Here is a 24852-nt window from a genome sequence, read left to right as displayed (position 1 = left end):
AATCGTGATGGGAGTAGCTCATTTACCTCGTCAGTCAGTTTCTCTTGTGGAACATAGGGAATAGGATCACTAGGATATTCGTTTACTATTGTCTTGTGCCATTCTCTCGCAACATGTTTATACCTGTAGGGGAGAATTAACAGATACAGCTGGCAACATACACACTCATTCAAACCTCACCATAGCCTTAACTTAACCCAACCTTCCTTGAATTTATACCTAACTTTGATCTTTGTAGCTTAATCAAAAAATAATCGAATTATTTTTTTTATCATGTTTAAATCACCTCCGCTTAAGCAATGTAGCACCTTGTTTGCTAAGCTGAAGCATTATTAAGTCGCAGTGGCAAGTAGATTTGCTCTTCAAGCAGTTTAATAAGAATTTGGGTTCAGCTTGAATCCAACGTAGGAGAGCAAGAATCCACAATGTCCCATCCTACGCATGGTTTATTTTAAAATAAAAACATATGTTACGCCAATGGGGACCTATGAATGAACTGTAATTATAAACTATGGATGTTAAACAGTGGTAACTAGTGGTTAAACTGTGGTAACCTATGGAATTTAAACAGTGTTAACCTATAGACGTTAAACAGGGGCAACCTATTGAGATTAAACAGTGGTAACCTGTGAGTGTTAAACAGTGTTTACCTGTGGAGGTCAAACAGTGGTATCCTATCGAGATTAAACAGTGGTAACCTGTTGAGGTTAAACAGTGTTAACCTGTGAATGTTAAACAGTTGTAACATATGGAGGTTAAACAGTTGTAACATATGGAGGTTAAACAGTGTTAACCTGTGAATGTTAAACACTTGTAACATATGGAGGTTAAACAGTGTTAACCTGTGAATGTTAAACACTTGTAACATATGGAGGTTAAATAGTGTTAACCTGTTGGGGTTAAACAGTGGTAAGCTATGGAGGTTAAACGGTGTTAACCTTTGAATATTACAGCGGTAATTTGTGAACGTTAAACAGTTGTAAGCTATGAACGCCACATCATGAAGACATGTTTTACTGGTAGATCTGTCAGTATACTGAAGAGTGCATCGACACTACAAAAGCAGAATCGTATATATACCGTTGTTAGAATGCTATATTATTAACCGCTTACTACCTTCTCATATACTCAACCCTTTGAACCACCTCCTCCATCATTGCTTGCCCTGGCTCCAGGCTGTTTGACCGAAAGCTGGAGGGGAACCCGGAGCAGTACAAGGCCGTCCAGCACATCGTGGCTGGCTCCTCCAAACCTGCCCCCTACCTGGTGTTCGGACCGCCCGGTACAGGTGCGTGCCGTGCGCCGCCTTCAGGGTCTGCTGCTCTGCGTTTTCCGTGCCCTTGTTTTCTTTGACTTTAGATTCCACAATGTAGGAATCTCAGTCCGACAGCACATGTAGTTCTCCCAAGATGCAAGTCCAACACCGAGGGATTCACTACAATGTCTTTGTCTGTTTTTTTTATTCTAGACGTTCAACACATCATTTCTATTTCATAGGAGTAACCATATTTGACCACGTAATCATCATGGTCTATTGTATACTGTATGACGACAACGTATTTTGAGAACGTGTTGTAGATTACCAAATAGCCGCAACTCTCCCCTGAACACAGTGTTTGATGTGCAGGCAAAACGGTCACTGTGGTGGAAGCCATTAAGCAGATCGAGAAGACCCAGAAGTTGTGCCACATCCTGGCCTGTGCCCCCTCTAACAGCGCCTCTGACCTGCTCTGTAAGAAGATCCTGGAGCACGTGGAAGAGCGGAAGGTGTACCGCATGTATGCCAGCAGCTGGGATGCTGAGAGAATTCCTAATGAACTGAGGGTCAGCATCAAATGCATATTTCCACATTTAATGACTGAAATCAAGTGCTACTTTACTGGCTTATTGCATTCATTGTCAGTTGTCCTCACAGTGCATCACTTGTATTAACTGAGCCTGGCTGTCATGTGTAGAGGAGTGTGACTGTATAACTTGTTGCACATGTATGTGTTCCCAGGGCTGCTCTAACCGCATAGGAAATGTGTATATGTACCCCTCGAAAGAGGACCTGCTAAACTACACCATCATTGTCACAACCCTGTGCACCGCTGGAAGGTAGCTAACACTCAATACTGAATAACTACTACTATTGCTGCTATACCACCACTACTACTACTGCTAGGACTAATAATATAAAATACTACTGCTAGGACTAAATGTAAATAAAGCTGCTCGCAGCCTCTTATGGTATTCACAGCACACAGTGACAACAAGGGCAAATTATCTATCCGCACGATTTTGAGCAATAGCCCTTGACACAACTAGCTATGTCCTCTAGGTTCATACCAACCTGAGAGCACCTCGGCCCTGGGACCTTGTGAAGTTAAATATTTAGATTTACCCATTATTCTGCCGTACACCTAACCGTGGATACATAGACACTTTGGACCAGTCACAGGCTGAGCTTTGGGCGTTACCAATCAAAAATGATGATAATACATAACCACCACAATAACCACATTAAGTGTATGGATAGCTAATACTTCATTTTTTACCGTTTGCAATTGCAGCCAGTATGAATCCACATCCTAAGCCCTCTAATGTCAACTACACTCTTACTGAAAAGGCACTTTCACCGAAAGAAATATGCAATTAATCAAGTGTATCTTAAGAATCATGTTCGAAAAGTTAAAGGGGTTGCCTTCTTGGAAAATAACCAAGAGTATGTTATGAATCAAGTTTGTGTTTTATCTGTTAGGCTCGTTACAGGGGGAATCCCTCCCGGACATTTCAGCCATGTGTTTGTTGACGAGGCAGGACATGCTGTTGAGACTGAATGCATAATCCCGCTGGCAGGTACAGACTGTCCCTCTATGTGTGTGTTATTTTAGTGTGGTATTGGTGCATATCCATGTATTAGCCATACGTCATCCTCAGATGCTTTGGATAATAGTGTTTGTCATTTATTGATCATCATTGATATTTGATTCCTTTGAACAAAGGCCTCGTCCAGCCAGAGTCTGGTCAGGTGGTCCTCGCAGGAGACCCCAAGCAACTGGGACCCATTCTCAGATCCCCCCTGGTTCAGAACTACGGCATGAGTAAGTGTGTGCACAACAGAAACACACATCGTAGATAAATGTGCAACTAGGTGCACAGTTTTTTCCAAACTAAAATGTGTTTTCATTCACCGCTATAAATAATTCATTCATAATTCATTGATTCTTCCCTTTAGTCAACAATGAACATGTGTCCCGCAGCACCCAACACCACAAAAGCATTAAAGAGCACATGCCTAAAGGAAAACTCTGCCTTCTTCTCCGATAGTTATGGGTCGAGAGACTAATTCCGACAAAGATTTTTGAAATTGGTCCAGTATTAAATTGGGAAGCTGCAGCCATAGTCTGCAAAAACGGGCTGCAATGTAATCCTTCGAGGATGCAGCGCCCTGTTAATGGACGTCCTCTAACAGTACTAGTTATTGCTATTGAGAGGCTTCGATCATATTCTAACAATAAGGATCCTGAATTATAGCTTTATTTTTCCCTCAGCTTGACCGAGGTCTGTTTGTTATTGTGTCAGGCCAAGTCCTGATTAATGAGTAGTCCTGCTCATGGGTACAGTTCTTGCAGGTAGAGAACGGGGAAAACGTCAGTGAGAGCGGGAGAGAGGAGAACTCTTTGTGTTGGACTACCGAGAGCACAGTGTTGCGTGTTATCTAAAACATTTGGGTAAAGGAGAGTTGAGATTGGAATGGCAATAAGGAAGCATCCTATTGGCCCAAATGATTCCTTTATCATTGTTACGGTCCGAGGGTGGGGAAGCCCAACAACACGAGAACAGACGACGGTTGTAAAGTTCAAATATTAATTTGCTTGGAATGAGCAGCGGCTGGTCGATACGGGATGCCAGCCGGGCCGGTGTGGAAACCAGGAGTAAAGGGTTAAAACCCGACAATATTGAATATTAGGACAAAGACACATAGAGACCAGGAACGCTACTAACATAGCTGGACTGTTTTACGATCTGGCGACGAATGGTTGAGAGGGCCGGAGTTGATAAGCAGGAGTTGTTGAGATGATCCACAGCTGTGTCTGGTTGAGGTGGAGGAAGAGTGCGGAGAGGCTGGAGTCCACTAGCTCAAGTTGTTGGCCTACATTGCAGGGCTCCAGACTGCGACCAAATGGTCGCATTTTGTGACTAAAATGTGAGAGTGTGCGACTGAATCTGGTCGCACATGCGCAACCAGATTCTTTTATTTTTTTTTTTTACACGTTAAACGGGGAAGGGAAAAGGAAAAATTAGACACATTAGATGGAACGCCGGGGAATTACACTAACAGTGGTGTTTGGCCTGGTGCTTTAGATTGCTGTGCAACCTGTCGGGTACCCGCGGGTACTTTATGTGCCAAAAAGGGCTTTTCACCCGGGAGGCGTTTGTCGCGCCTGCTGCATTCTCAATGGAGAGGCGAGCGGGCAGAGAGGAGGCTCAGCGTCCTGTCAAGCGGCACGACAAGCGGGCGCACTCTCGTGAAGCTTCCGTGCTCGTCGAACGAATGCGTGCACACGTGGAAACAGTTGGTATGGATGAGACTCCAAATAAAATGTGACACTGAATTTGTAATCTATTAGCAAAATATTTATTAGTAATACAGTGAAAAAAAAGCGAGAATCACATTGGCATGTTGATTTACGGTGTGTGCACTGTGCCCCTAAAATTTTCAGTTAGGGGCCACAGGGCTCCTACTGAAAAAAGTTATTCTGGAGCCCTGCATTGAGGTGATAAACAGCATGATCATGGGAAGATGCAGGCAGCAGTTTACCGAGCATATTCAACGAGACAATGGGTGTATATGATTCTTAAAGGGAAACGTTCACATCGCGGCCAGGAACAACATAGGACTTAAGGCTGGGGGGGAGGGATCATGCGGAGAATGTAAGAATGGCCATGCCTGAAATCAACCACGGCGGGGGTGACAAAGTTAATTTGCCATAGTGGACACGTCCGCAAGGCTGCAAGACAGCTAAAGAAAGCTAAACATGGAAGAAGTCAGGAGGTTGGCGTTAGTACCAGTCGTCGTTGCTACAGTGCCAATGCTAAATGCCAAACTACTATAACACCTTTAACTTAGAGAAAGGAATGGGGATCTCTCTAGGTGCGAGGAGAATGTTTACAAATGCGTTACATTTATTTTTAATTACATAAAATTACCTAAACAAGGTTTGTGTAATCTGTATAGAATTTGATAGAAGCATTACGGTTCACTTTTCCACCACATGAGTTAGCATTACCATCCTGCTGTGGCGATTGCAATCTATGCAAATAATTTATGGCTAAAAATAAAAAATTATGGCTTCATATAGATGATTAAAGTTCCATATAGGGGTTAGGTATTTTGTTCAAGGATTTCCATATAGAGACACGGACATTGGGGTTTGAACCCAGTCAAACCCCCTAAATCCCCCTACCAGTTGACTCTCCTCACGAACACACCAACTATGGGCCGCAGTATGTGAGTGTGTGTTATCGGGTGTCATTGAATCTGGATTCTCCTTTCGACAGGCATGTCTCTGTTGGAACGGCTCATGGACACCATGCCTGTGTACCGGAAGATAATTGACCTTGACGATGAAGGTGAGGAAGAGGACGTCAGCGATGACGACTCCAAGCAGGAGGCTTTCGACCCCCGTTTTGTAACAAAGCTGTTGTGCAACTACAGGTTTGTCTTGTTCATTATCTACCATAATGACCGTTATTCACGGGTTGTCTTAGTGTTTGATAGACCCTGGCTGTTCCGTTGATTCTACTGTTGCCTTCCTCCTCAGGTCTCATCCTGCCATCCTGAAGGTCCCCAACGACCTCTTCTATCATGGGGAGCTTCAGGTGTGTGCGGACGAAGCCCTCCGCAACTCCTTCTGTATGTGGGAGTACCTTCCCAAGATGGTAATGAACACACATGTATACACACTTGGTAATGAATGCACACACACACACACACACACACTTGGGCTGGCCCCAATACATAGTTTCAAGCTACGAGTATACTTCTGGTTTTAGGAACAAATATTTGAATTCATATAACCAAAATAATCTTTCCCTGCCTCAGAGACCACTGCTGTGAAATTGTATCAACTCAATGTTTCCTCTTTTCCTTTCTGCTGGGCTTTTTAATAACGCACAAATCAGTACTACAATATAACATAGGATTGTTGGGTGGACACCAGTGGCTTTTGGATACACTCATAGGTCCGGGTCCGACTCGGGTAAGGCAGAGCAACAATGTAGCCTGATAGTATCTAAAGACACACGGCTTCTATACTTTGAGAGCATGCTTATTTCCTATCAGCACAAAGCAAATTGTTTGTTTTAGAAAATGTGCCAAAAATGTTGCAACCTGTTCTATTCATCTTGATAAAATCACCGACTTGTTATTATTGGCAGGTAGGGCATTTTGGCATCTTCTGGCCTTTTTTTAACATTCTGTTGAATACGTTAATCTTTAACCCTTCTAAAAACATACATGCCTCTTATTTCAATGGCCACGACTGAACAGTCAGATCCCCACCATGGCTAACCATATCATGGGGAGAACAGCAAATAAATATTATTATTACCTCCAGTTAGTTAAAGTCTGTGTCTGTCGGTCACACTGGTTGGCAAGTGTCAAAGTACCAAAGTATAATGGGAATAATATAGAATGATCCAATAATGTTCTCATATCCAAATGCAAAATGAACGAAGGATAATTAGGTCACCCCATGTTTGGCCAGGACAGTTTCGTGATAGCTACCCTTAACTTAATGATGCGTTGACGTGCTTGATATCTCGCAACCGGATATCAATTGTATATTTTGGACGAAATGAACCCTTACCTTCTACCTGCAAATCGCAAATATTATTATCATAAAAGAAAAAACCTGAGGCAGGCTTTCAAATACTGAATGAGGTTTTTGAATAGCTTTCTAACAAAGGTATATCCCAATATTCACACTTAACCACAATGTACAAATGAACACATGAACTTGTTAGGACTCACAATGTAAACGGTTGCAAACAAATGGGAAAGAGCGTATTAAGGTTGGGCTAAAGTATAGACAAACCCAAGCACATACAGACACACACCAACACACACTCTCATCGCTCTACTGGGTCATCACAGGGCTTCCCAGTGATCTTCCACGGTGTGACCGGTGTGGACGAGCGGGAGGCCAACAGCCCGTCGTTCTTCAACGTAGCTGAGGTGGAGCAGCTGATGGAATACGTGAAGAGACTGCTTGAGAGACAGGGGAGGAAGGGCCTTTACAAAATCTCACCCAAAGACATTGGCATCATCGCCCCCTACAGGAAGCAGGTAGCGACCGCATGCACCCGCTGTTGCTAAAAAGTAGACCACCTTTTACTTAATTTGTGTCGTGAAAGGCATACTGAAAATAAAAACCAACCTTTCCCCCTGAATAACAGGTGCTGAAGATCCGCAAGGGCCTCAGGATATTGGAAAAAAACCTTCAGAACCCAGACCTCGCTAAATACTTGAAGGTGGGAGGCAGAATTGTTTGCTGATAACAAAACAATGATTGTGATTTTTCCCGAGCGTCTGGTTAAATTGTGTGGTGTCTGATGTCAGGTGGGGTCTGTGGAGGAGTTCCAAGGCCAGGAGAGGATGGTGATGCTGGTGTCCACGGTGCGCAGCAGCCCCAAGTACGCAGACCACGACCAGCAGTTCGACCTGGGCTTCGTCAAGAACGAGAAGGTGTGCAGCCTTACAAACGCCCCTACACAAACGGCCATAAACACCAGACATCAGCCAATGGCCGATAGATTTGACAATTGGTCAGGCTCAGACAACAAATGTCTAAATGTTAATGTATGAAACTTAATCCATCCTAAATAACTTTTGGATGGTAAGGTTGCAGGTTGTGAAATTCTAAAAGTACCATTAAAACAAAGCACAAAATAAAACTCATGAATGTATATGTTATACACGGGTAGAGAGGCGTGCCACAAATATGCATACGCACACATCAAGGTCATCTTTGGATCCTCTGTTTGTTGCTTTGGCAGAGGTTTAATGTTGCTGTGACTCGTGCCAAAGCCCTGCTGATCATGGTGGGAAACCCCATAGTGCTCGGTACAGACCCGGTTTGGAACAGGTGGGTGTCTTGCTATGAATGTCTGTTTGGACCTCAATAGGAGCGAGTATACGAGCTGCAGAAACTAACTAGCCCTAGAAAATGTATGAATTGAACAATAAAAAGGGAATGTTTGTCTGCTGACATTCCTTTGGCGGCTGGGTTCAATGAAAGCTAGTAGTTGTTGGAACTTATTCCCCTGTCTGTTTCTCCTCCTCCATCTCTAGCTTTATCGAGCACTGTAAAGACAACGGTGGCTACACTGGTGTCTCGTACGCAGAGGAAGAGGAGGATGTGGTGGCCCGACTCGCCGCCCTATGGACAAGCATCGAACCAAAAGGTATTATGCCCACAAACATCAGTTTCCCCATGTTTCAGTCAGTAGCTGGGGTAGCTTCCCCCCAAGCGGGAAAGTACTAGGTTCGATCCCCAGTGTGCACAGACTACCTGTAGGCATCCTTGAGCAAGTTCTGCAATAATATAATCTATTTGAATTCACTGTAAACTCTTTGTAAAAAAAGGTTATTGAATTAAAATAACTCTATAGTAGGATGGGGCCGTGTTGGCTGTAGCTAATGGCTGAACGGGCCATTCATATAAACATATATAATGACAGTTATACCCATGTATCACAAAACAATTGTTAGATGTGTTTGAGAGGTTATATGTAAGTGCATAAAAATGGAAACAGAAATGGACGCATCAAAAAAGGTTTATGGTATGGTGTGATGGTTAAATTTGGTTTTAATGTTTTTATATTAAATCATTTAGGATTGATTTTATGTTAATCTTTAGATTGTTAAGATATCAGTATATATTTCAATATTTGGGTTAGAAACATTAGTGGCATTAGTTTGATATAGTTGGGTATTAACGGTTTGCAGACTGATATTTTGGCCAGCTGGCATCAAACAACCAGGATGTGTACCAGCCGGACTACGGCCTTGAACGGGCCTGATGCCTCCTGGTATCTAGCCATGCCCCGCCCCAGTCTGCAGATAGCCTTCTCCCCAAAACACACACACACACACCAATAAACACCTTATCCTCCCGCCCACACTCACCTCCTTCCTTGTGTCATCTTAACCCCACCAGGGGAGACAGAAGAGACAGGAGAAAGTCTCCTTCAGCAGCAGCTGGACCCAGAGTGGAGGAACGAGCTGTGATGAAGGGCCTGGGACGCTTCCTCCATTCGGTTTGGATGGAAGTCAATTCATTGTTTTCTGGATCATGTTCTGGACTTCTGCTGTATGTTTATGTTCACTCACTGTGATGACTCAAATAGTCACTAATCATTTGGATGAACTCATAAAACGTGATGGATTTGGTATAGTGGTTTGAAGGTCTTCTGAAAAAACTACTGGAAGTAGCGTGTCTTTCAATTACCCGTTTGTCTTTATTTTGTCAGAGTAAAAACATTTAATCTGTGATCTTGGAAGTTTTCTATTGTACTTGTTTGAAAGGACACACAAAAAATGAGTGCCCAGGGAAAAATGTGCCTTAATGCTGTGCACTTTAATACGAATTAAAGTATTGTTATAAATAAAGAGAGCCTTGTCTTGATACAGTCACCATTTCGGTTAAAACACCTTTCATTTCCTACCAAGGAGCTCGACATATTGTTTCTTAACGAGATGTGAAAGTGAAGTGCATAAGTCAGTCATCTTGCATTTCAAAAATACTTTATTAACATATTTTACTCATAGACACTGAATGCGGGCCCCAGTCCGGTTTGTAAAACCATCATTATGTCAGCGTCTTGTTCTGGGTGTCTGTGGCTAATACTCTGGGACATTACAGATAGGAGGGCCGTTGATCGATGCCCAAAGCTTTCTGACTAGTTCTTAGAGACTGCTTAAGCACTGGCGACCAAAAAGTTGTTTTAACGTTGATTGGCAGCATAGATCCACTCTCACCATGTTAGGCCATGAAGTGTACTTGTATTTGAGGTTGTTCTTGGACGTATCACATTAACGGATGGATGGATCACAAAGTACTTTAAGCTTTGATGCATATAAGGCATATGAAGACCATGTCATGATTCATTACATGAACTGAAAAGCAATCAAAAAGTCTTAGAATCTGCTAGGTTTTGAATGTTGAATCGTGTTGAATTGTAAAAATAACTCTAGGGACACTGGTTTGGTCTTAAGGAATGTCTACATGTTTATATATTTACAAAGCTGTGATTACAGTTAAAAAAAATGGCACATATATTAAGTTACCCATGCCAAAATAACCTAATTAAGCCGTTTGCCATTAAGAGTAGTACTGTTTAAGGTTGGCGCTCTTGGTTGGAGCTCTGATCAACACAAACCAAAACCATTTAATTGCAACATATCATTTGTAATGTCACCAAATACCTAGAAATCCGTCCGTATGACTATGTGAAACAGAATAGATCGTAATTTATCTCATAAGGACTGCATAAGGCATCTATGAAATAGACATGCCCACTGAGCATCAGCCAGAATTGCATTATGTAGAGTATTGTTTTTGGACGTTAAGACACACGTGTCAGAAACACTGCAGTTATGTTATATATAGGCTGATATAATGCAACTAGCCACTATGAAGTATTGTTAGTTAAAAATGTCCCAATATAAGTGTTGTTGTATGCGAATAGATGGAAACAAATCAAAGCAGACACGGACATGAGATGGAATACCAGCGATGCGTGAAGCATGTGCTTTTAACCAGAGGCTTCCCGTTTACGTTGACTCTAAAGTAGTGTTTTATGTGGACGTGGTTTCCACCAGTAGTTTGCCCTTTGAAAATGCAAGCCCTTAGCCCCTATCTGTAAACAATCAACACAGAAGCGGTTGGCCAGTTGAAAATATATATGTCAAGATTATACACATATAAATAGAAAACACACACTCATACAAACAAACAGGAGACGGGGCAGGCCCCTTACGTACACAGGCTGGTGTGTTTGTGAAAGAAGGAACAGAAAGACAGTAAACAAGAGAAGGAAATGTGAGAGCAGAGGGAAATGGAGACAGTAAAAGGCTGATCTGTTAAGGTTTTCAAAAAGTGTGTCAGTCTTTCAGTTTGCCGTGGCATGTTATTGGTGTATCCTTATGTAAATACAGTCCACCAAAACCATTGGTATAAAGGTTTCATCTTGTAGGCCCTCCTATGCCGGTCAGGCTCCTCCTCACAGCAGCAGGCACATGCCCCTCTTCTTGCGCTTGCGAACCTGCAGGGCCGCCCGAGTGGCCATCTCAAACACCTCGCGCACACCGTCCTTGGTCTTGGCCGAGCACTCCAGGTAGCCGAAGGCACTGATGCGGTTCGCCATGTCCCGACCCTCCTCTGGCCTCACCGGCTCCTGGGGGATGGGCGGAGATAAATAGGTTTTAATTTTAAGCTAGGGCAGGCTATTTGGAAAAATCTGCCAGAGGAAGCTAGGATTTGAAAGGCTCGACCCCTCCCTCTAAAGCCACTCTGCCAAACACAAGACTAGCTCGCTATAGAAACAATTCTGCCTAGCCTTGGGAGGGTCATGAGCAGAGTGCACACAGGTAGGTGGGTATGTAGGGAAGTAACATGCAGGTCAGGGCTTACAACAGGCCTTCGACAACGATCGACCCGATTTGCTGTTTTTTGTGACACCATTAATGCCAGAGGAAGCCATTACAGTTAATCCAAATCTTGAAACTGAATGATGCCCACATCATAAATGGTGAACTCAAGTTATGCTCCTATGGATTTTGCAAGGGTTCTGCGATCTGACACGTATATTATCGATACATGTTCCAAGATACAAAGACAATAGACTAACATTTCTAACAATCCAATACACTGTGGTTAAATTCAATTTCAGTTCAGGTTAGATTATATTTTAATCCAGCCCCGTTAACCATGATTTGAGATATTTAAAATGACATTAAATTGCTTATTACTTGAGTCATTGCTGTCCACCGTGAAGGGTTGAGACTAGCACACATGGCTGCTTATATTGCTTCTTATTATTTGGACATTTCAATACCATGCTGCTTTCGAAGATGAACAGTAGTTGTACCACTGGTATATTGAATTGTTACATTGCAAGTTTTACACAACACTGCACTCGTGTCCAAATTTCCTTCGCTACTTTTGTGAGATCCACTATTTGCGGTTGGTGCATTGTAAATTGTACATTTTGTTTACTTATGAAACATCTTGAATTAGTCAGGTGATAGGAACATTTGGCATGAGAAGGGTGGGTCACGTTCACACGCTGTAGCGGGACAGGAACAATGTGACGGCTATATTTAGACATTGCTTTTTGGCAGCCGTATCGATTGTTAAGAATGTCTCATTAGCTTTAATCTCTGGGTTTGAGACCTTATGACAATGCTGATTGTTTTGACCAGCTTCTTCAACAGAGATACACACCTGCTTCATCTTGGCCAGCTCTCTGCGTGTGTGGTCATCGTTCCTCAAGTCTTTCTTGTTGCCGACCAGGATGATCGGGACATTGGGGCAGAAATGCTTCACTTCAGGCGTCCATTTTTCGGGTATGTTTTCTGCAAGCCAATAAGGGAAACAAAGTTCTCATGCCGATCCACTCACAGCCTTGGCAGAAGTTTACAGTTCTGTCCTAGAAGGAGAGCTCCGACCGCCTGCCCAACTCCATCAGAGAAGGACATTGAACGATTGAGGATGTCAGTCTGGGCTGGCCCACTAGCCGTAAGAAGATGACATGTAGCGATGGAGCTGGAGTTCTAGGGTTAGTCTTGCGTGGCCTTGTCTGAAGGCTGTGGGGAAGTGCCCTGGGCACAGCGGTCCCCAGGGGGGTTAAGATCTTTCGGCGGATCTGACAGGAAAAACCCAGTGCCTAAAGACTTCAGGAAATGTAGTTGGTTAATTATGTAGGTTTGTTTTCCCCATACAGTCTTCAAATCATTGTGACTATTTCTTCGGTGTAATAGAATTCCTAACTCGTCAGTTTGATAAAAAATATAGGTTTCCCTGAGCGAAGACTGCACAACGTTAAACAAGGTCTTAAAACCTGGGTGGTGCCAGTTAGCATTGATCACAAAGGCTAATACAAATTAGATTTTCTGCTCTGCACATTAGAATTTTGACTTTCCATTCAAATAGGCACTTTTTGCCAGTGACCCAATATGCCATTTTATAGAAACATCCAAAAGGACAAAGTCTTACCTAAACTGTCAGGACTATCGATGGAGAAGCACATGAGGATAACATCAGTGTCAGGGTAGGAGAGGGGCCTCAGCCGGTCATAGTCCTCTTGGCCTGCTGTGTCCCATAACGCAAGCTCCACCTAAGAAAGAAATGGGAAGAAAATACATTTTCAATTGATGATTAAAAATAGGGAGGGAGATTGAACGAGGGTAGAATAGAAAACCACTTTGTAAAGAAACGGAGAAGCCGGATTTGGAATAATCCAGTTCTCCTCCAGTTAGCATTGTACCCAGAAACATAGTCAGAGCTGCTGAGGACTTCCCCATCACTTCCGTTACCACTTCTAGCATCTATTTACAACCTCTACACTGGCTCTGTAAAACTGGCTTGCATTTAACCTGGTGGACAAAATCTGAATAGCTTGTGGGTGTGTTTGGACTACCCTTATGGGGACTAACGTTTGATAGCATTCTGAGCAACACACCCCATTTTATCATTGACTGCAGTCAGCTTCAACATTACCGGACAAGCCAACAAGTCTAGGGATGGGGATCATTAATATTTATTGATATCGATACCATTTTCGATACTCTTTTTTTAGTCTTTTTCGATACCACTATCAATACTTTTCTATTAATTGGTGGAAATACGACACGATTTTAGTGATGAGGATAATTTTTAGGAAATAAATAATTGTATTTTAAATTAAATATGCAATTCTTAATAAATATTGACACGAGTAGTCTTAATTATATATACACTAAAATGATTAGAGCACTATACAACTGTATTAGTAATACAGGAACATGAGTAATACAGTATTACTCATATTTCTCACCGAAAACTCAATTTACCGTTTCTTTATGTTATGCCTCATGATAACCTAACAGTCATTTTACTGAGCCAACCACAACACATCATCACGCAGCACATCTGAAACTTTATTGACTTTTTAAGATAACTAGCTTGTATGCTGCCGATTACAACACTGATTTCACAATTGGATTACTATGTCTGTCTGTGTGTGCGATTACCGCTCGTACTTTGAGTGGATGATTAAGACGGGCCCGTCTGTGGTGCGACAGGAGAAGGAGGAGACAGAGTCTTTTCAAATCGGAGACAGTCAAAGGTACTGTATTTGGCCTTTATTTGATGCACAATGCTAATGTGCTTGGTCATTGAGGTCGTGTTCTCCCCTTTACAATAAACGACTTCCGCCCTTTTCACCCGTTCAGCCATCCTCGCGAGCTAAGTTAACTGCCAGACTTCACTTGTTTTACTTGTAATACCTGTTTGCTTACAATTCCATTCAAAAACATTGGTGGACACGCTGCAGTGATTTAAATGCCGTGACGCGGCTCGAGGGACACATTACGTTACAGGACAAAAAATAATAATAAATGAACGACGGGATTCGATAGCGGTATCGATAAGCCCAAACGTTAATGATTTTCGGGTTTTGAAAAAAGTGGAACCGGGTCCTTGATAGAACCAGGTTTCGATCCCCATCCCTAAACAAGTCCATAGTTTAGGTTAGACCTGCTTGTGGGCCTAACCTGAAGTGGGCTGTGCCAAATCTGAGAAGATTAAAATCAAGACAGTGGCACAGTAAGATTGGGCTAAACTAGCCTACTGTAGATCTTGTTAGTGGTGCTGGCATTGTATTACCAGCGAGTGTCTCTGTTGCTGCTTTCACACCAAAAAGAACCAAGAGCCAGTTCCGGGCTGGTGCTAGGGCCAGTTCCAAACAGGTTCCAGCCTTATCCCAGTTAAGAACCAGTTGGTTTCACACCGGCCAGAGCCAGAGAGTAGTGAACTTGGACAGAAGCATACTGCCGACATCTTTCTGGGTGGAAATAGTAACATAGTTACGCCATTAAATGCGTTTATGGAAACATTTTTAGCGAGAAATGTGCTTTTTACTTTCATAATGTTCGCTCGGTGAATGTGAAGGATGTTTGGTTTGATAGTTATGACGAAGAGGGAACGCTCCGTTCACTTGCATGGACATGGACTCATCCAGCTGCGTTGGCGCGTTGATGCGTTGAACCACCACACAATGATCAAGCGTCAGGTTAGGCGCGTTACTCGCGTTATTCAACGCGAGTAACGTGGTTGGTGTGGCCGTACCATTAGAAGAAGAACCCTCGCACCAGTTTCAAACACAACAACAACAATTTCGTCTTCGATTCATTCCGTGTATGGTTCGTTCTTTGAATATTCAGATTTAAAACAAAATCAGAAAAAAAAAAAAAGGACTGTTTTAAATCTGAATATTCAAAGAACGAACCATACACGGATTCACGTCCATTGTTTACTTCGGTGTTTTAAAAAATGCCGGTCTTCGTTGGTCTTCATGTTTATGAAGGTACGGATAACTCCGCCCCCTGCCCCCGGCGTAAAAGCGGTTCTAGTTCTAGCCCAGCTCAAAAGTGGGGCTGGAGTTGAACCGGTTTTTAGGGGCCGGAGCCGGTTCTTTGGCGGTGTGAAACCAAAACACTGGCCCTAGCTCCGAACTGGCCCGGAACCGGCTCAGATTTTGCAGCGGTGTGAAAGGGGCATGAGACGCTCCCCTCCAAGAGACAAATTGCAGGTTCTCTGCAATTTGTTTTTAGACATTTTTTTGATACACAAAACAATCTGCCTACTTGTGTTTGTTGGCCTCACTGTAACTGCCAACACGAAGGAGAACCATGAGAACCACTCAGAGCTTTTAGAATCAGAAGAATGGCTAATGTTCAGAGAGAGGACCCGATTTGAGCAAAAAGGACAAAAAAGGTTCACAATACAGCCGAGCCAACCATGAATACACCAATTACTTACATACCAATATCCTGGGTGCTCTCAGAAAACAAACTAGTTTTACTCTCTGAAAAGATTAATTACACAGTTCTCAAATCAATTTCTCATAATGAAGTCCTAGAGATGTGGTTGGTTAGACCTGCATAAATGGCGAAAGATTCTGCGGTGCAGCGAGCTGACCTGAATCTCTGCAGCATAGTACAGAAAACAGGAACAGGAAGTGAGGTACAGCTCATGATGAGGGGGTTGGGAGGGAGAGAGGGGTAGAGTTTATCCGTGTGCAGGAAACTAGTGACATGAAATTTCCTGTTGGCTTGGGACCTGTGGTTCCCTTACAAACAAAATTTGGCTCTTGTACAACACAATATTGACCACTCAATTTCCTCTCTTTCTCCATCAATCCACTTCTTCCAGCTATCCTTCAAATTATATGCTTCCCGTTTTCTTTCTGCACGTGTTTCAAGGTCTGGGGATTCCCAGGTACTTATTTGGTCTGTGGGTGTTTTGACAAAGGCAGGGGGATAGGAAAAGGAAAAAAAAAATCCTGTTTGCTGTTGTAGTCTTTTGTTATAGCCAAACTGTTCTCTCCTCCTATGTCATTTCTTCCTTTAATGTGATCGAACTAGGGCTGCAACTAACGATTATTTTAATAATAAAATAATCGGTCGATTAATTTTTTCGATTAAACGATGAATCTGATAAAACAGGAAACATTTGTTATTGCCGCAACTTCATTCAAACACTGAACATTATTTCAAATTCACAGTTCAGGCTGAAGTGTTAAAACACCAGGTTATTGCTCCAACGTCCCGGAACTATTAAAAGTAACATTAAATGATAAAATAAAAAAACATAACTGGGATAACACAAAAAAAGATACAATGTATGATATACATTTATATACAGTATATAAGGGAAGTCCATGGTTAACCGATAAGAACTTTAACAGGTAAATAATAACGGTTAGAAATAAATCAAATCATCTTAATTTCTCTCAGATGACAGGAGATCATTAATTTTGATATTGATACCATTTGAGGCTACTTAACGATCCAAGTCTTTATTGATACCACTATTAATACTTTTCTATTATTTTGTTATTTTGAAATAGAACTTGTATTATTGCTTTAATTGCTGCTAAGATGATTGTAGCTCAAGATAGGATGTTAAACAGGTCATAATTCCATCTTTACCATCTATTTTATATTGCTGGGAAAACAAGTTTTCGCCAAAATCTTAAATTTCTTTTTTTTGTGTTGCATTTGAACACATCAATCATATTACTGAGCCAACCTGAACACATCACATTTGACACTGTTTGCTACTTTTCTTTAAGCTAACTAGCTCTATATCCTGCCGATTTGAACATGGATTTAAAAAGTGGATTACTATTATTTTTAACTGACGGGTTGTCCGGTTGTGTGATTACTACCGCTGCTTTGAATGACTGTTGATGTACGCAGTGCCGACTCCGAGCCCGTCTGCACACCGTCTGTAGCAGCAGCAGCTGACTTGTTTTTGGTTGGACTAGACGGATACTGAGTTGAAGGAGTTTTTTTAACCCAAAGACAGTGAAGGTACAACACTTTTATATAGGCCTACAGTCCAGTTTTAAGATATGACCAAAATACAAGCTGTGGTCGCTCACACTAAAGCTCGCTGTGGGCATGCATGAACCATGAACCCCACCTGTTGGCGGCTGGCTGTAAACAGTGCCTTGCCTACGAGAGACGTATTAATCGCGCGACTCAACAAATCGATGACTAAAACGCTTTTAGTAATCGATTTTTATCGATTTTATCGATTCGTTGTTGCAGCCCTAGATCGAACAACATTATATTATTTTTACTATTACATTTAATTAGGGGTGTAACGGTACACGTATTTGTACCGAACCGTCACGGTACAGGCACTTCGGTGCGGTTACAGAGGTGTACCGCGGTACGTAAATGTGGCGTACATAGCGTTAATATGGCGAATGTAAAGGCATGTTTTGCGATGCGGTATTTAAAACTTGAAGTCGGAGTTCCACCCGGACCGTTTAGCCAAAGTATACTACTCTGACTCTAGTCCGACTCCATAACTACGGAGACCTCTCAGCAGCTCTCCGTTGGGATGTCGGATACGCAATGCAATTCGCCGCCCGATCTATCTTATATGTTGACTACAATCCATGTAAGCAGTGTAAATAAACTTCCAAAGCTTATCAAATCTTATTTGGTGTTTTATTGGCCCTTAAGGTACAAAGTAAACAATGTACAAAGTAATTAAGGTGCAAAGTCAAACCGGAGTCGTGATTCCGGAAATGAATTTGTTAGAGGACCAATCACAGCCTTTGCCGTCTCTGTTGCGTCAACCAATAGGTCCATGGCGTCGACAGATAGTTATAAATATTGGATGCTCTCCGGCTATGGAGAGGGCTCTCCGTGTCTACGTACAGCACTTTAACATGCACACCCTATGGGCAACGATCGTCGAATAGTCGGAGTCACGTAGAATATCGTATAATGAATATGACTACTGCTTGAGCTGCTCCCCCCGCGATCCGACCCCGGATAAGCGGTTGACGATGAGGATGAGGAATATGACTATCGTTATTTATTACACGGCTCTTCTCAATGCTGTTGAACGCTCCGTTGACTTGCATGAGCCTTCACAACTTCCGGTGGTGAATAGCGTCCTCGGTTGCTAAGCGACGTCAACGTCTTTGGCAGACTATTTCTCTGCTGATCAACACTACGAATGCTGGTAACAAATAAATTGTAAAAAGACACACCGTGTGAAGTTACTTTTTTGACGTGTATAGGTCACCGTCATGCAAGCTGTTCAGTAAAATAAATAAATAAATAGCGATCCGTTTTCGGCACATGTAGGTCTATCTGCCAAAGCCCACGTTGAAATAATTTTGATGTTGAATGTTGATGGCGCAGTTGTTGAAATAAACAGATTGATTTAAAAAAAATCATAAAAGCCTCTCCCTGTGTCATTGTGTGTGCGTGTATCGGAAGTGCGTGCGTGGGGGGTTCTTGATTGAATATTATTCGAATACTTCTCAGCGAATATCGAATAGTATTTTTGCCAGAAATGCACATCCCTAGCACACGCATTTGTAAAGGCACCATCCAGGTGTTACTATCACTGTTACTGTGGAAAAAAAACGAACTGTGCAAACCCAGCTCACGACACTATTTCAACAACCCCTGTCTGGGAATTCAGAAATGAAAATGCCATAACCAAGTTTATTGGTGTTTTCATTGCTGCTGATCTACGGCCATTCTCCGTTGTTGACAAACAAGCATTTTTTTTTAATTTTCCCCTTAACTATGAACCCGCAACTATGTTGCCCATTGTTAGGAGAACAGCCAGGCCCATTACACTCAATTGTAGGGGAAAAGTAAAAAAGGACCAATTGGTCTGAATAAAAGTCTTGTCAGAGGCACAACTCGGGAAACAACACAACCAGGCATGGAATTACCTGTTTGCAGTCCACCTCGATGTCTGCAATGTAGTTCTCAAACACTGTGGGGACGTAGACCTCAGGGAACTGGTCCTTACTGAAGACGATGAGCAGACAGGTCTTACCACACGCTCCGTCCCCCACAATCACCAACTTTTTCCTGATGGCTGCCATCTGAAAATAAATAAAAACAAAAATGAGTAAAACGGTTACGTTTCCTGGTGTATCACCTTTTTAAGGGATACATTTTATTACCAAAACACAAATTAAAATATAACCCTTCTAGAAAACAATTTCTGATTTCAATTTCTTTCCTCATTTATCTAGATATGTGTGCGTATCGCTGACCACGTTTGCAAGACATCTCAAAAGGAAACACACAAATACCTCATCATGACTTGCCAGAACTGTCCCCATGGCCCAAGTTTGCTTTATCAAAGAGAAGTCTGTTGTTGAATCGCTAATTCACTATAGTCCTCCTTCACATTCACACTTGTTGTTCAATGACAATTTTTTGGTTTGTTATTTTAAGTATTTGTATCCTTGAATTCCCTACTTCAAGCAAACAAAATTCTAGTACAAATAGACCATTTCTCAAATATAATACAATCTCGAGCAAGGGTCAATTACATTACTTTATAACTTCACAAGCGCACACACAGCCAACCTCTAAATCAGACCAGGTTGGTTTCATGGTTTCTGGAGTGATCCACCTGTTCACTTTGATAGCATTGGACAAACAATACATAAAATACGCCCTTTAAAGCTTAGAAGAACGAGAACTAGTTGGTTGTTCTTCCGTTTCAATGTAAAAGCCCAGTAAATTACAGACTTCCCCATCCCCACTCGACTGTATCCCATTTTATACGACGGACCAAAAAAACATTCTGAGAAAGCATGGAAAGAGTTTATTCCCCCAAGGAGATGAAAACAATGCAACGCAATTTATGTAACACACACACCGTCTTGCATAATATTTGCCCGCACCACGTGCTGTTAAGTAAAGGACAAAGTTCTCATTCCTCCGCTTGCTAATACACACACACACACACACACACACTCACTCTCTTTCTCTAAGGCAGGACCTGGTGAACTCCTACTGATCAGACATTAATCAGGGATAATGTTAGCCAATTGTGCCTGTGGTGGAAATATCATGGTAGGAAGTTTAAAGGATGTCCGTATCAACCACATATCAAAACTCCCAGGAAGCAGAGAAGTATTTGACACACCCTAGTAACACAATAATCTATTCTGTTGAATATTTATACAGGTACAGGTAAAAAAGAAAAATGTCATTAACTGACAATTTATGTATTTTCATTGCCCTAACAAAATCACTTCCAAGTGGATCGGGTCACCATTTGACACAAGGGATGAAGGGTCGATGGACATTTTAAAAGAAGCAAATACCAAGTACTTCATATTAAACACTGAATCCATTTACATGGTAATGGCTGATCTGTGTGAGGCACTATTTAAAAAGGCAGCCCGACTGTGAGAGGGCATACAAACAGCCTTCTTGGGGACATGACTTTCAAATGTGAAGCAAATATCCATTTGTAGCAGGTTCAAAACCTGATTGGAGAACAAATGACCACATGACTCAAAAGATAATAGGCGAAGCGGAATATAAACTAAACTACATTGGTTATTTCAGATTATTCTACTTCATTTAAGAATGCTCGATTCTGATTGGCTGGGAGGGGTGCATTAATCCGGCATATTGCCCGCTGACTTGTCGGTTCTACTTGCTAGTGACTGACCACAGTAGATCAATACGCCGCTTGTATTCGTTTTCTATCACATACATTTCAGACATGAGGTCCGTTGTAAAAATAAACCAAGGAGTGCATGTTTGATCGATCGTCATTAAAGCTGACTTGATACGAATGTAACAACTACGTTGTTAAACTAGTGATCAGTTGCAACCTTGTGTGGTTGCTATAGAAACGCGTTACCTACAACTGAGCTAACGTTATTCACCGTAGTTCTAAAGGGAACTACTTTTCGAGGGAGATGAACTTAAACAGAGCATACATTTAATAAGCATGCAATACGAATAAGAAAAAGGCTAATTATTAAAGTATTTGAATGGTTTTATTATGTTGGCCGGCGCGAAGTAGAATAAACTGAATAATCACCTCAAGGCAGGGCAATAAACAGTTTGATATGCCCGGCTCGCGGAAGGTTACCGTCCACGAGCCGGGCATATCAAACTGTTTATTGCCCTGCCTCTCTGTGATTATTCCTTACTTAGTCACAGCAGCTAACCCTGTGATAATTCTCAGTAAAAAAGGTTCATTGAAAGGTCACAAGGAAACCACAAACCATCATCCCGAGGGCAAATTCAGCGATATGGGACTTGAAGAATGTCTCTCACACACACACAGACACACACAATTTATTTACGCTATTTGCCAGATATGTCTTAATATGTGGTCTTTCAAAAAGTGAAATTAGAAGCATAACAGCACAGTTTTCCTTCCCATTGGTACATAATGATGACAGCACTTGAACCTGGATAACAACGTGGCGCAATCAGACAGTGAAATGGTGCCTGAAGATAACGTGAAACCCAACTGAACGACAAGGAAAAAGGCCTCACTGACCCAACCTTATTCCTTCAGAAGTTCTCCAGGGATGGGGCTGCTCTTTCCTGTTGTCTTAGAAAGATTTGCAGCTGCTGACCGGTGTAGATATATCAAGGAGGGGGAAGCAGCCAACCAAAACAGAGAAGCCAGAAATCTGAAGTAGGGCAGAGCCAGGGAGACTCCCCGGACCGATTCATCACGTTGCTTAGCTTAGCTCGCAGAAGAGAAGCCGAGAGGAAATATCAAGAGATTTATCTAAAGCTTTCGCTGCGGTTCACAGACAGAATGGGAGATGGAAAGGCAGATTTAGAAGACGAGATAATCAGAGCATGTGAAGCAAATGTCAAATCAATGCGAGAGATGCATTACAGTCGAGAAAACTGATTTATATTCCATCATAAGTAAGAAATAATTAAGTGATTGAATTAGTCAAGGGGTGACTTCAAGAGGAAGACTGAGTGACATGACAGCTTCAACAACATAATCATTAAAACATTCTAAACTTTTTTTAACCTCTCATCTAACTATCAATCCATTTTATGACAACACAACCAGGCCACACAACAGACAAACGCATGCCACATTAACACGGCTAACACACAGGCTACACAACAGACCCAAACAGGCTAGACGACAGACACAGGCAGAGACACACACACACACACACACTTAATAAATCGCCTGTTCCATCTGTGCAAATGACATACAAGGGCGGTCCCTGTGGCGTAGCCGTCCACACGAGTTGTTGGGGAAACGCCAAAATATATTAATGACTCAGTGTCTTGGAACCAGTGAAAAAGTGTTGGTGGCAGCTTTCCCTTTCATTTTGTGGTTCTAAAATAATCAGATTTAGACTGCATGTGTTACACTTTGTTGTCATTACCCTCTGACTTTACAGATTACTTTCCATACATTGATTCATGAAATGATTGGGTGTTCAGAAAACCACAGCACCAGATTGAAACGTATAGGCCGACATAGGACTTGGGGAGTTCCCTTTCTTTCAATTGAATCTGCTTCACGAAACAAATGGACACACATTCAACTCTCAACAGTAACATGACTAAGGATGGCAAGAAAACATTCTCTGTGTATTTGTAATGGGAGATTTGTATCGTGACCCGATACAGAAAGATGCATCATCCAGGAAACTTAAAGTGCAACAGTGTGTGTCTCCCCGATCATCGAGTCACGATAGAACGATGAAAATGCAGATTTGATACTCTTTAAGGAATAGATCAATAGACGACTGAAGATCATTTCAACAGATCACATTGTATTTGGTTTCCGTAGTATTGGAGACTTGTTCCCACACAAACACACACTACGTGTGAAATGCTTGGTTAGCACTCAGCTGTTCCGATACAATGACATCATCCATACAGTGCGTCTCCTCTCGTAGTGCGCCCAGACCCAGACGAACGGGGAGTGGCAGAGGCACGAGAACAATCTTGATTCATGCACATGTGATCGCCTCAGTCACTATGGGCATGGTGTAAAATTTGCACTTGTTCTACAATGCACTGTTTGACCTCTTTAGCCCTTCATTTTTGTTATTTCTCTATTTTCGTTTATTATTTCATTGGATAAGGATGTTTTTATGTGAAGCACCTCGAGTCTGCCTCGTGTATGAAAAGTGCTATATAAATAAAGTTGCCTTTCCTACAATGTAGAAAAAGAAGGCGTGGTCGAGTTGAGGAGTAGCAGCAAAATCAAAAACATTCACAAATACTTTATGGGGTGGTAAAACCCGAAAGTTGTGGGCATGGACACCGTTTTGGGCAGATGTTTTGGTGGTACTATGCCATACATTCCAACAACACGCAACGAGGCGTGAAGGCTGATCGCTTGTCGTGGAGAAGCCGAACAAGGAAGGGTGTGGTGGGGGAGAGAAAGGAATGTCCCCGGGACAGAGAACTGTTAAACCCGATAGACAATGAATGACGTGATCACTCTGAGGGATACCGCACGATACATTCACGAATAAACGTAGATTTAGCCGTGATGTTCCCTCTCCTCGTATTTCAAAGTGACAGGTTGGTCGAAACCTCAGGGATGATCGATCCTAAACGGGCCTAACAGGTTCACGTAAAGAATGCGTCTCCAAACAAACAACACATTCGACGTATGATCCTGGTTAAGGGATACCGAGGTATTATAAGACGATACCTCGGTTTAACAGGGGAACAAACAGGAATGGTCCCAAAACACCTAACGTTACTTGATTATTAGATGAAAAACGTGTACATTGTCGGAATGCAAGCGACACTGTGTATCTCGGTCTGATGGAGGAACCTGTGAATAGTTGATACTTTTCCGCAAAATCATACAACATGTCGCGCAGCGCTCACTGGGAATTGCGCGAGACACGCGAACGTTTGCGCGAGACATGCGAACGTTACAAGTTTAAACACGGAAATCTGTCGAGCAGCAGCGACGCTTCAACCCTTCTCCAGCCAACACCTAGCTACTACTTTTATCCCCGCAACTTGTTAAGTAAACTGGAATATAAGGCGACACGCGGAAAGGTTATCGACCCAAGTGAGAGATCCTTACCTTTATTATATGTTTTTCAAATTCCCGTGAACTCTGGACTTGCCACTCCTACGCTGTTAGCCTCCTTATTGCAGCTCTAATCACGTTGTAGGAGCTAATACTAGCTGTAGCCAAAGAGGAAGGAAGCTGACTGGCAGCACGGAGAAGACCCGCCCATAATCTGCGGGAACATTTGAGAGTCTTGAGTTTGAGCTTG

The 24852-nt window shown here is 42.3% G+C and overlaps 2 protein-coding genes and 1 long non-coding RNA gene across 3 annotated transcripts in view; 2 read left to right on the top strand and 1 right to left on the bottom strand.

The window, feature by feature from the left end:
- LOC132445430 (putative helicase mov-10-B.2) overlaps nucleotides 1-10219 on the top strand; it is a 17074-nt gene extending 6855 nt beyond the window's left edge. Inside the window, exons 11-23 of the mRNA XM_060048443.1 lie at nucleotides 1176-1288; nucleotides 1628-1824; nucleotides 2000-2097; nucleotides 2741-2838; nucleotides 2985-3083; nucleotides 5545-5701; nucleotides 5808-5925; nucleotides 7142-7333; nucleotides 7444-7518; nucleotides 7607-7732; nucleotides 8044-8132; nucleotides 8339-8451; nucleotides 9207-10219. Coding sequence (XP_059904426.1) covers nucleotides 1176-1288; nucleotides 1628-1824; nucleotides 2000-2097; nucleotides 2741-2838; nucleotides 2985-3083; nucleotides 5545-5701; nucleotides 5808-5925; nucleotides 7142-7333; nucleotides 7444-7518; nucleotides 7607-7732; nucleotides 8044-8132; nucleotides 8339-8451; nucleotides 9207-9277 — 1546 coding nt within the window. The 3' untranslated portion in view covers nucleotides 9278-10219. The remainder of the gene's footprint in view (nucleotides 1-1175; nucleotides 1289-1627; nucleotides 1825-1999; nucleotides 2098-2740; nucleotides 2839-2984; nucleotides 3084-5544; nucleotides 5702-5807; nucleotides 5926-7141; nucleotides 7334-7443; nucleotides 7519-7606; nucleotides 7733-8043; nucleotides 8133-8338; nucleotides 8452-9206) is intronic.
- Nucleotides 9777-24852, bottom strand: LOC132460399 (rho-related GTP-binding protein RhoA-D). The gene is made up of 5 exons (XM_060058990.1): nucleotides 24657-24852; nucleotides 19525-19680; nucleotides 13266-13386; nucleotides 12495-12625; nucleotides 9777-11445 (listed from the first exon to the last, which is right to left on the bottom strand). The coding sequence occupies exons 2-5, from the start codon at nucleotides 19678-19680 to the stop codon at nucleotides 11272-11274; spliced, it is 582 nt and encodes a 193-aa protein (XP_059914973.1). The 5' UTR covers nucleotides 24657-24852; the 3' UTR covers nucleotides 9777-11271.
- Nucleotides 16631-19653, top strand: LOC132468407 (uncharacterized). The gene is made up of 2 exons (XR_009528736.1): nucleotides 16631-18395; nucleotides 18434-19653. It is a non-coding gene; the product is annotated as an uncharacterized LOC132468407 (long non-coding RNA).

This window comes from Gadus macrocephalus, chromosome 1 (assembly GCF_031168955.1).
Source record: "Gadus macrocephalus chromosome 1, ASM3116895v1".
Taxonomy (NCBI): Eukaryota; Metazoa; Chordata; class Actinopteri; order Gadiformes; family Gadidae; genus Gadus; species Gadus macrocephalus.
This window is presented reverse-complemented; position numbering and strand designations above follow the sequence as displayed.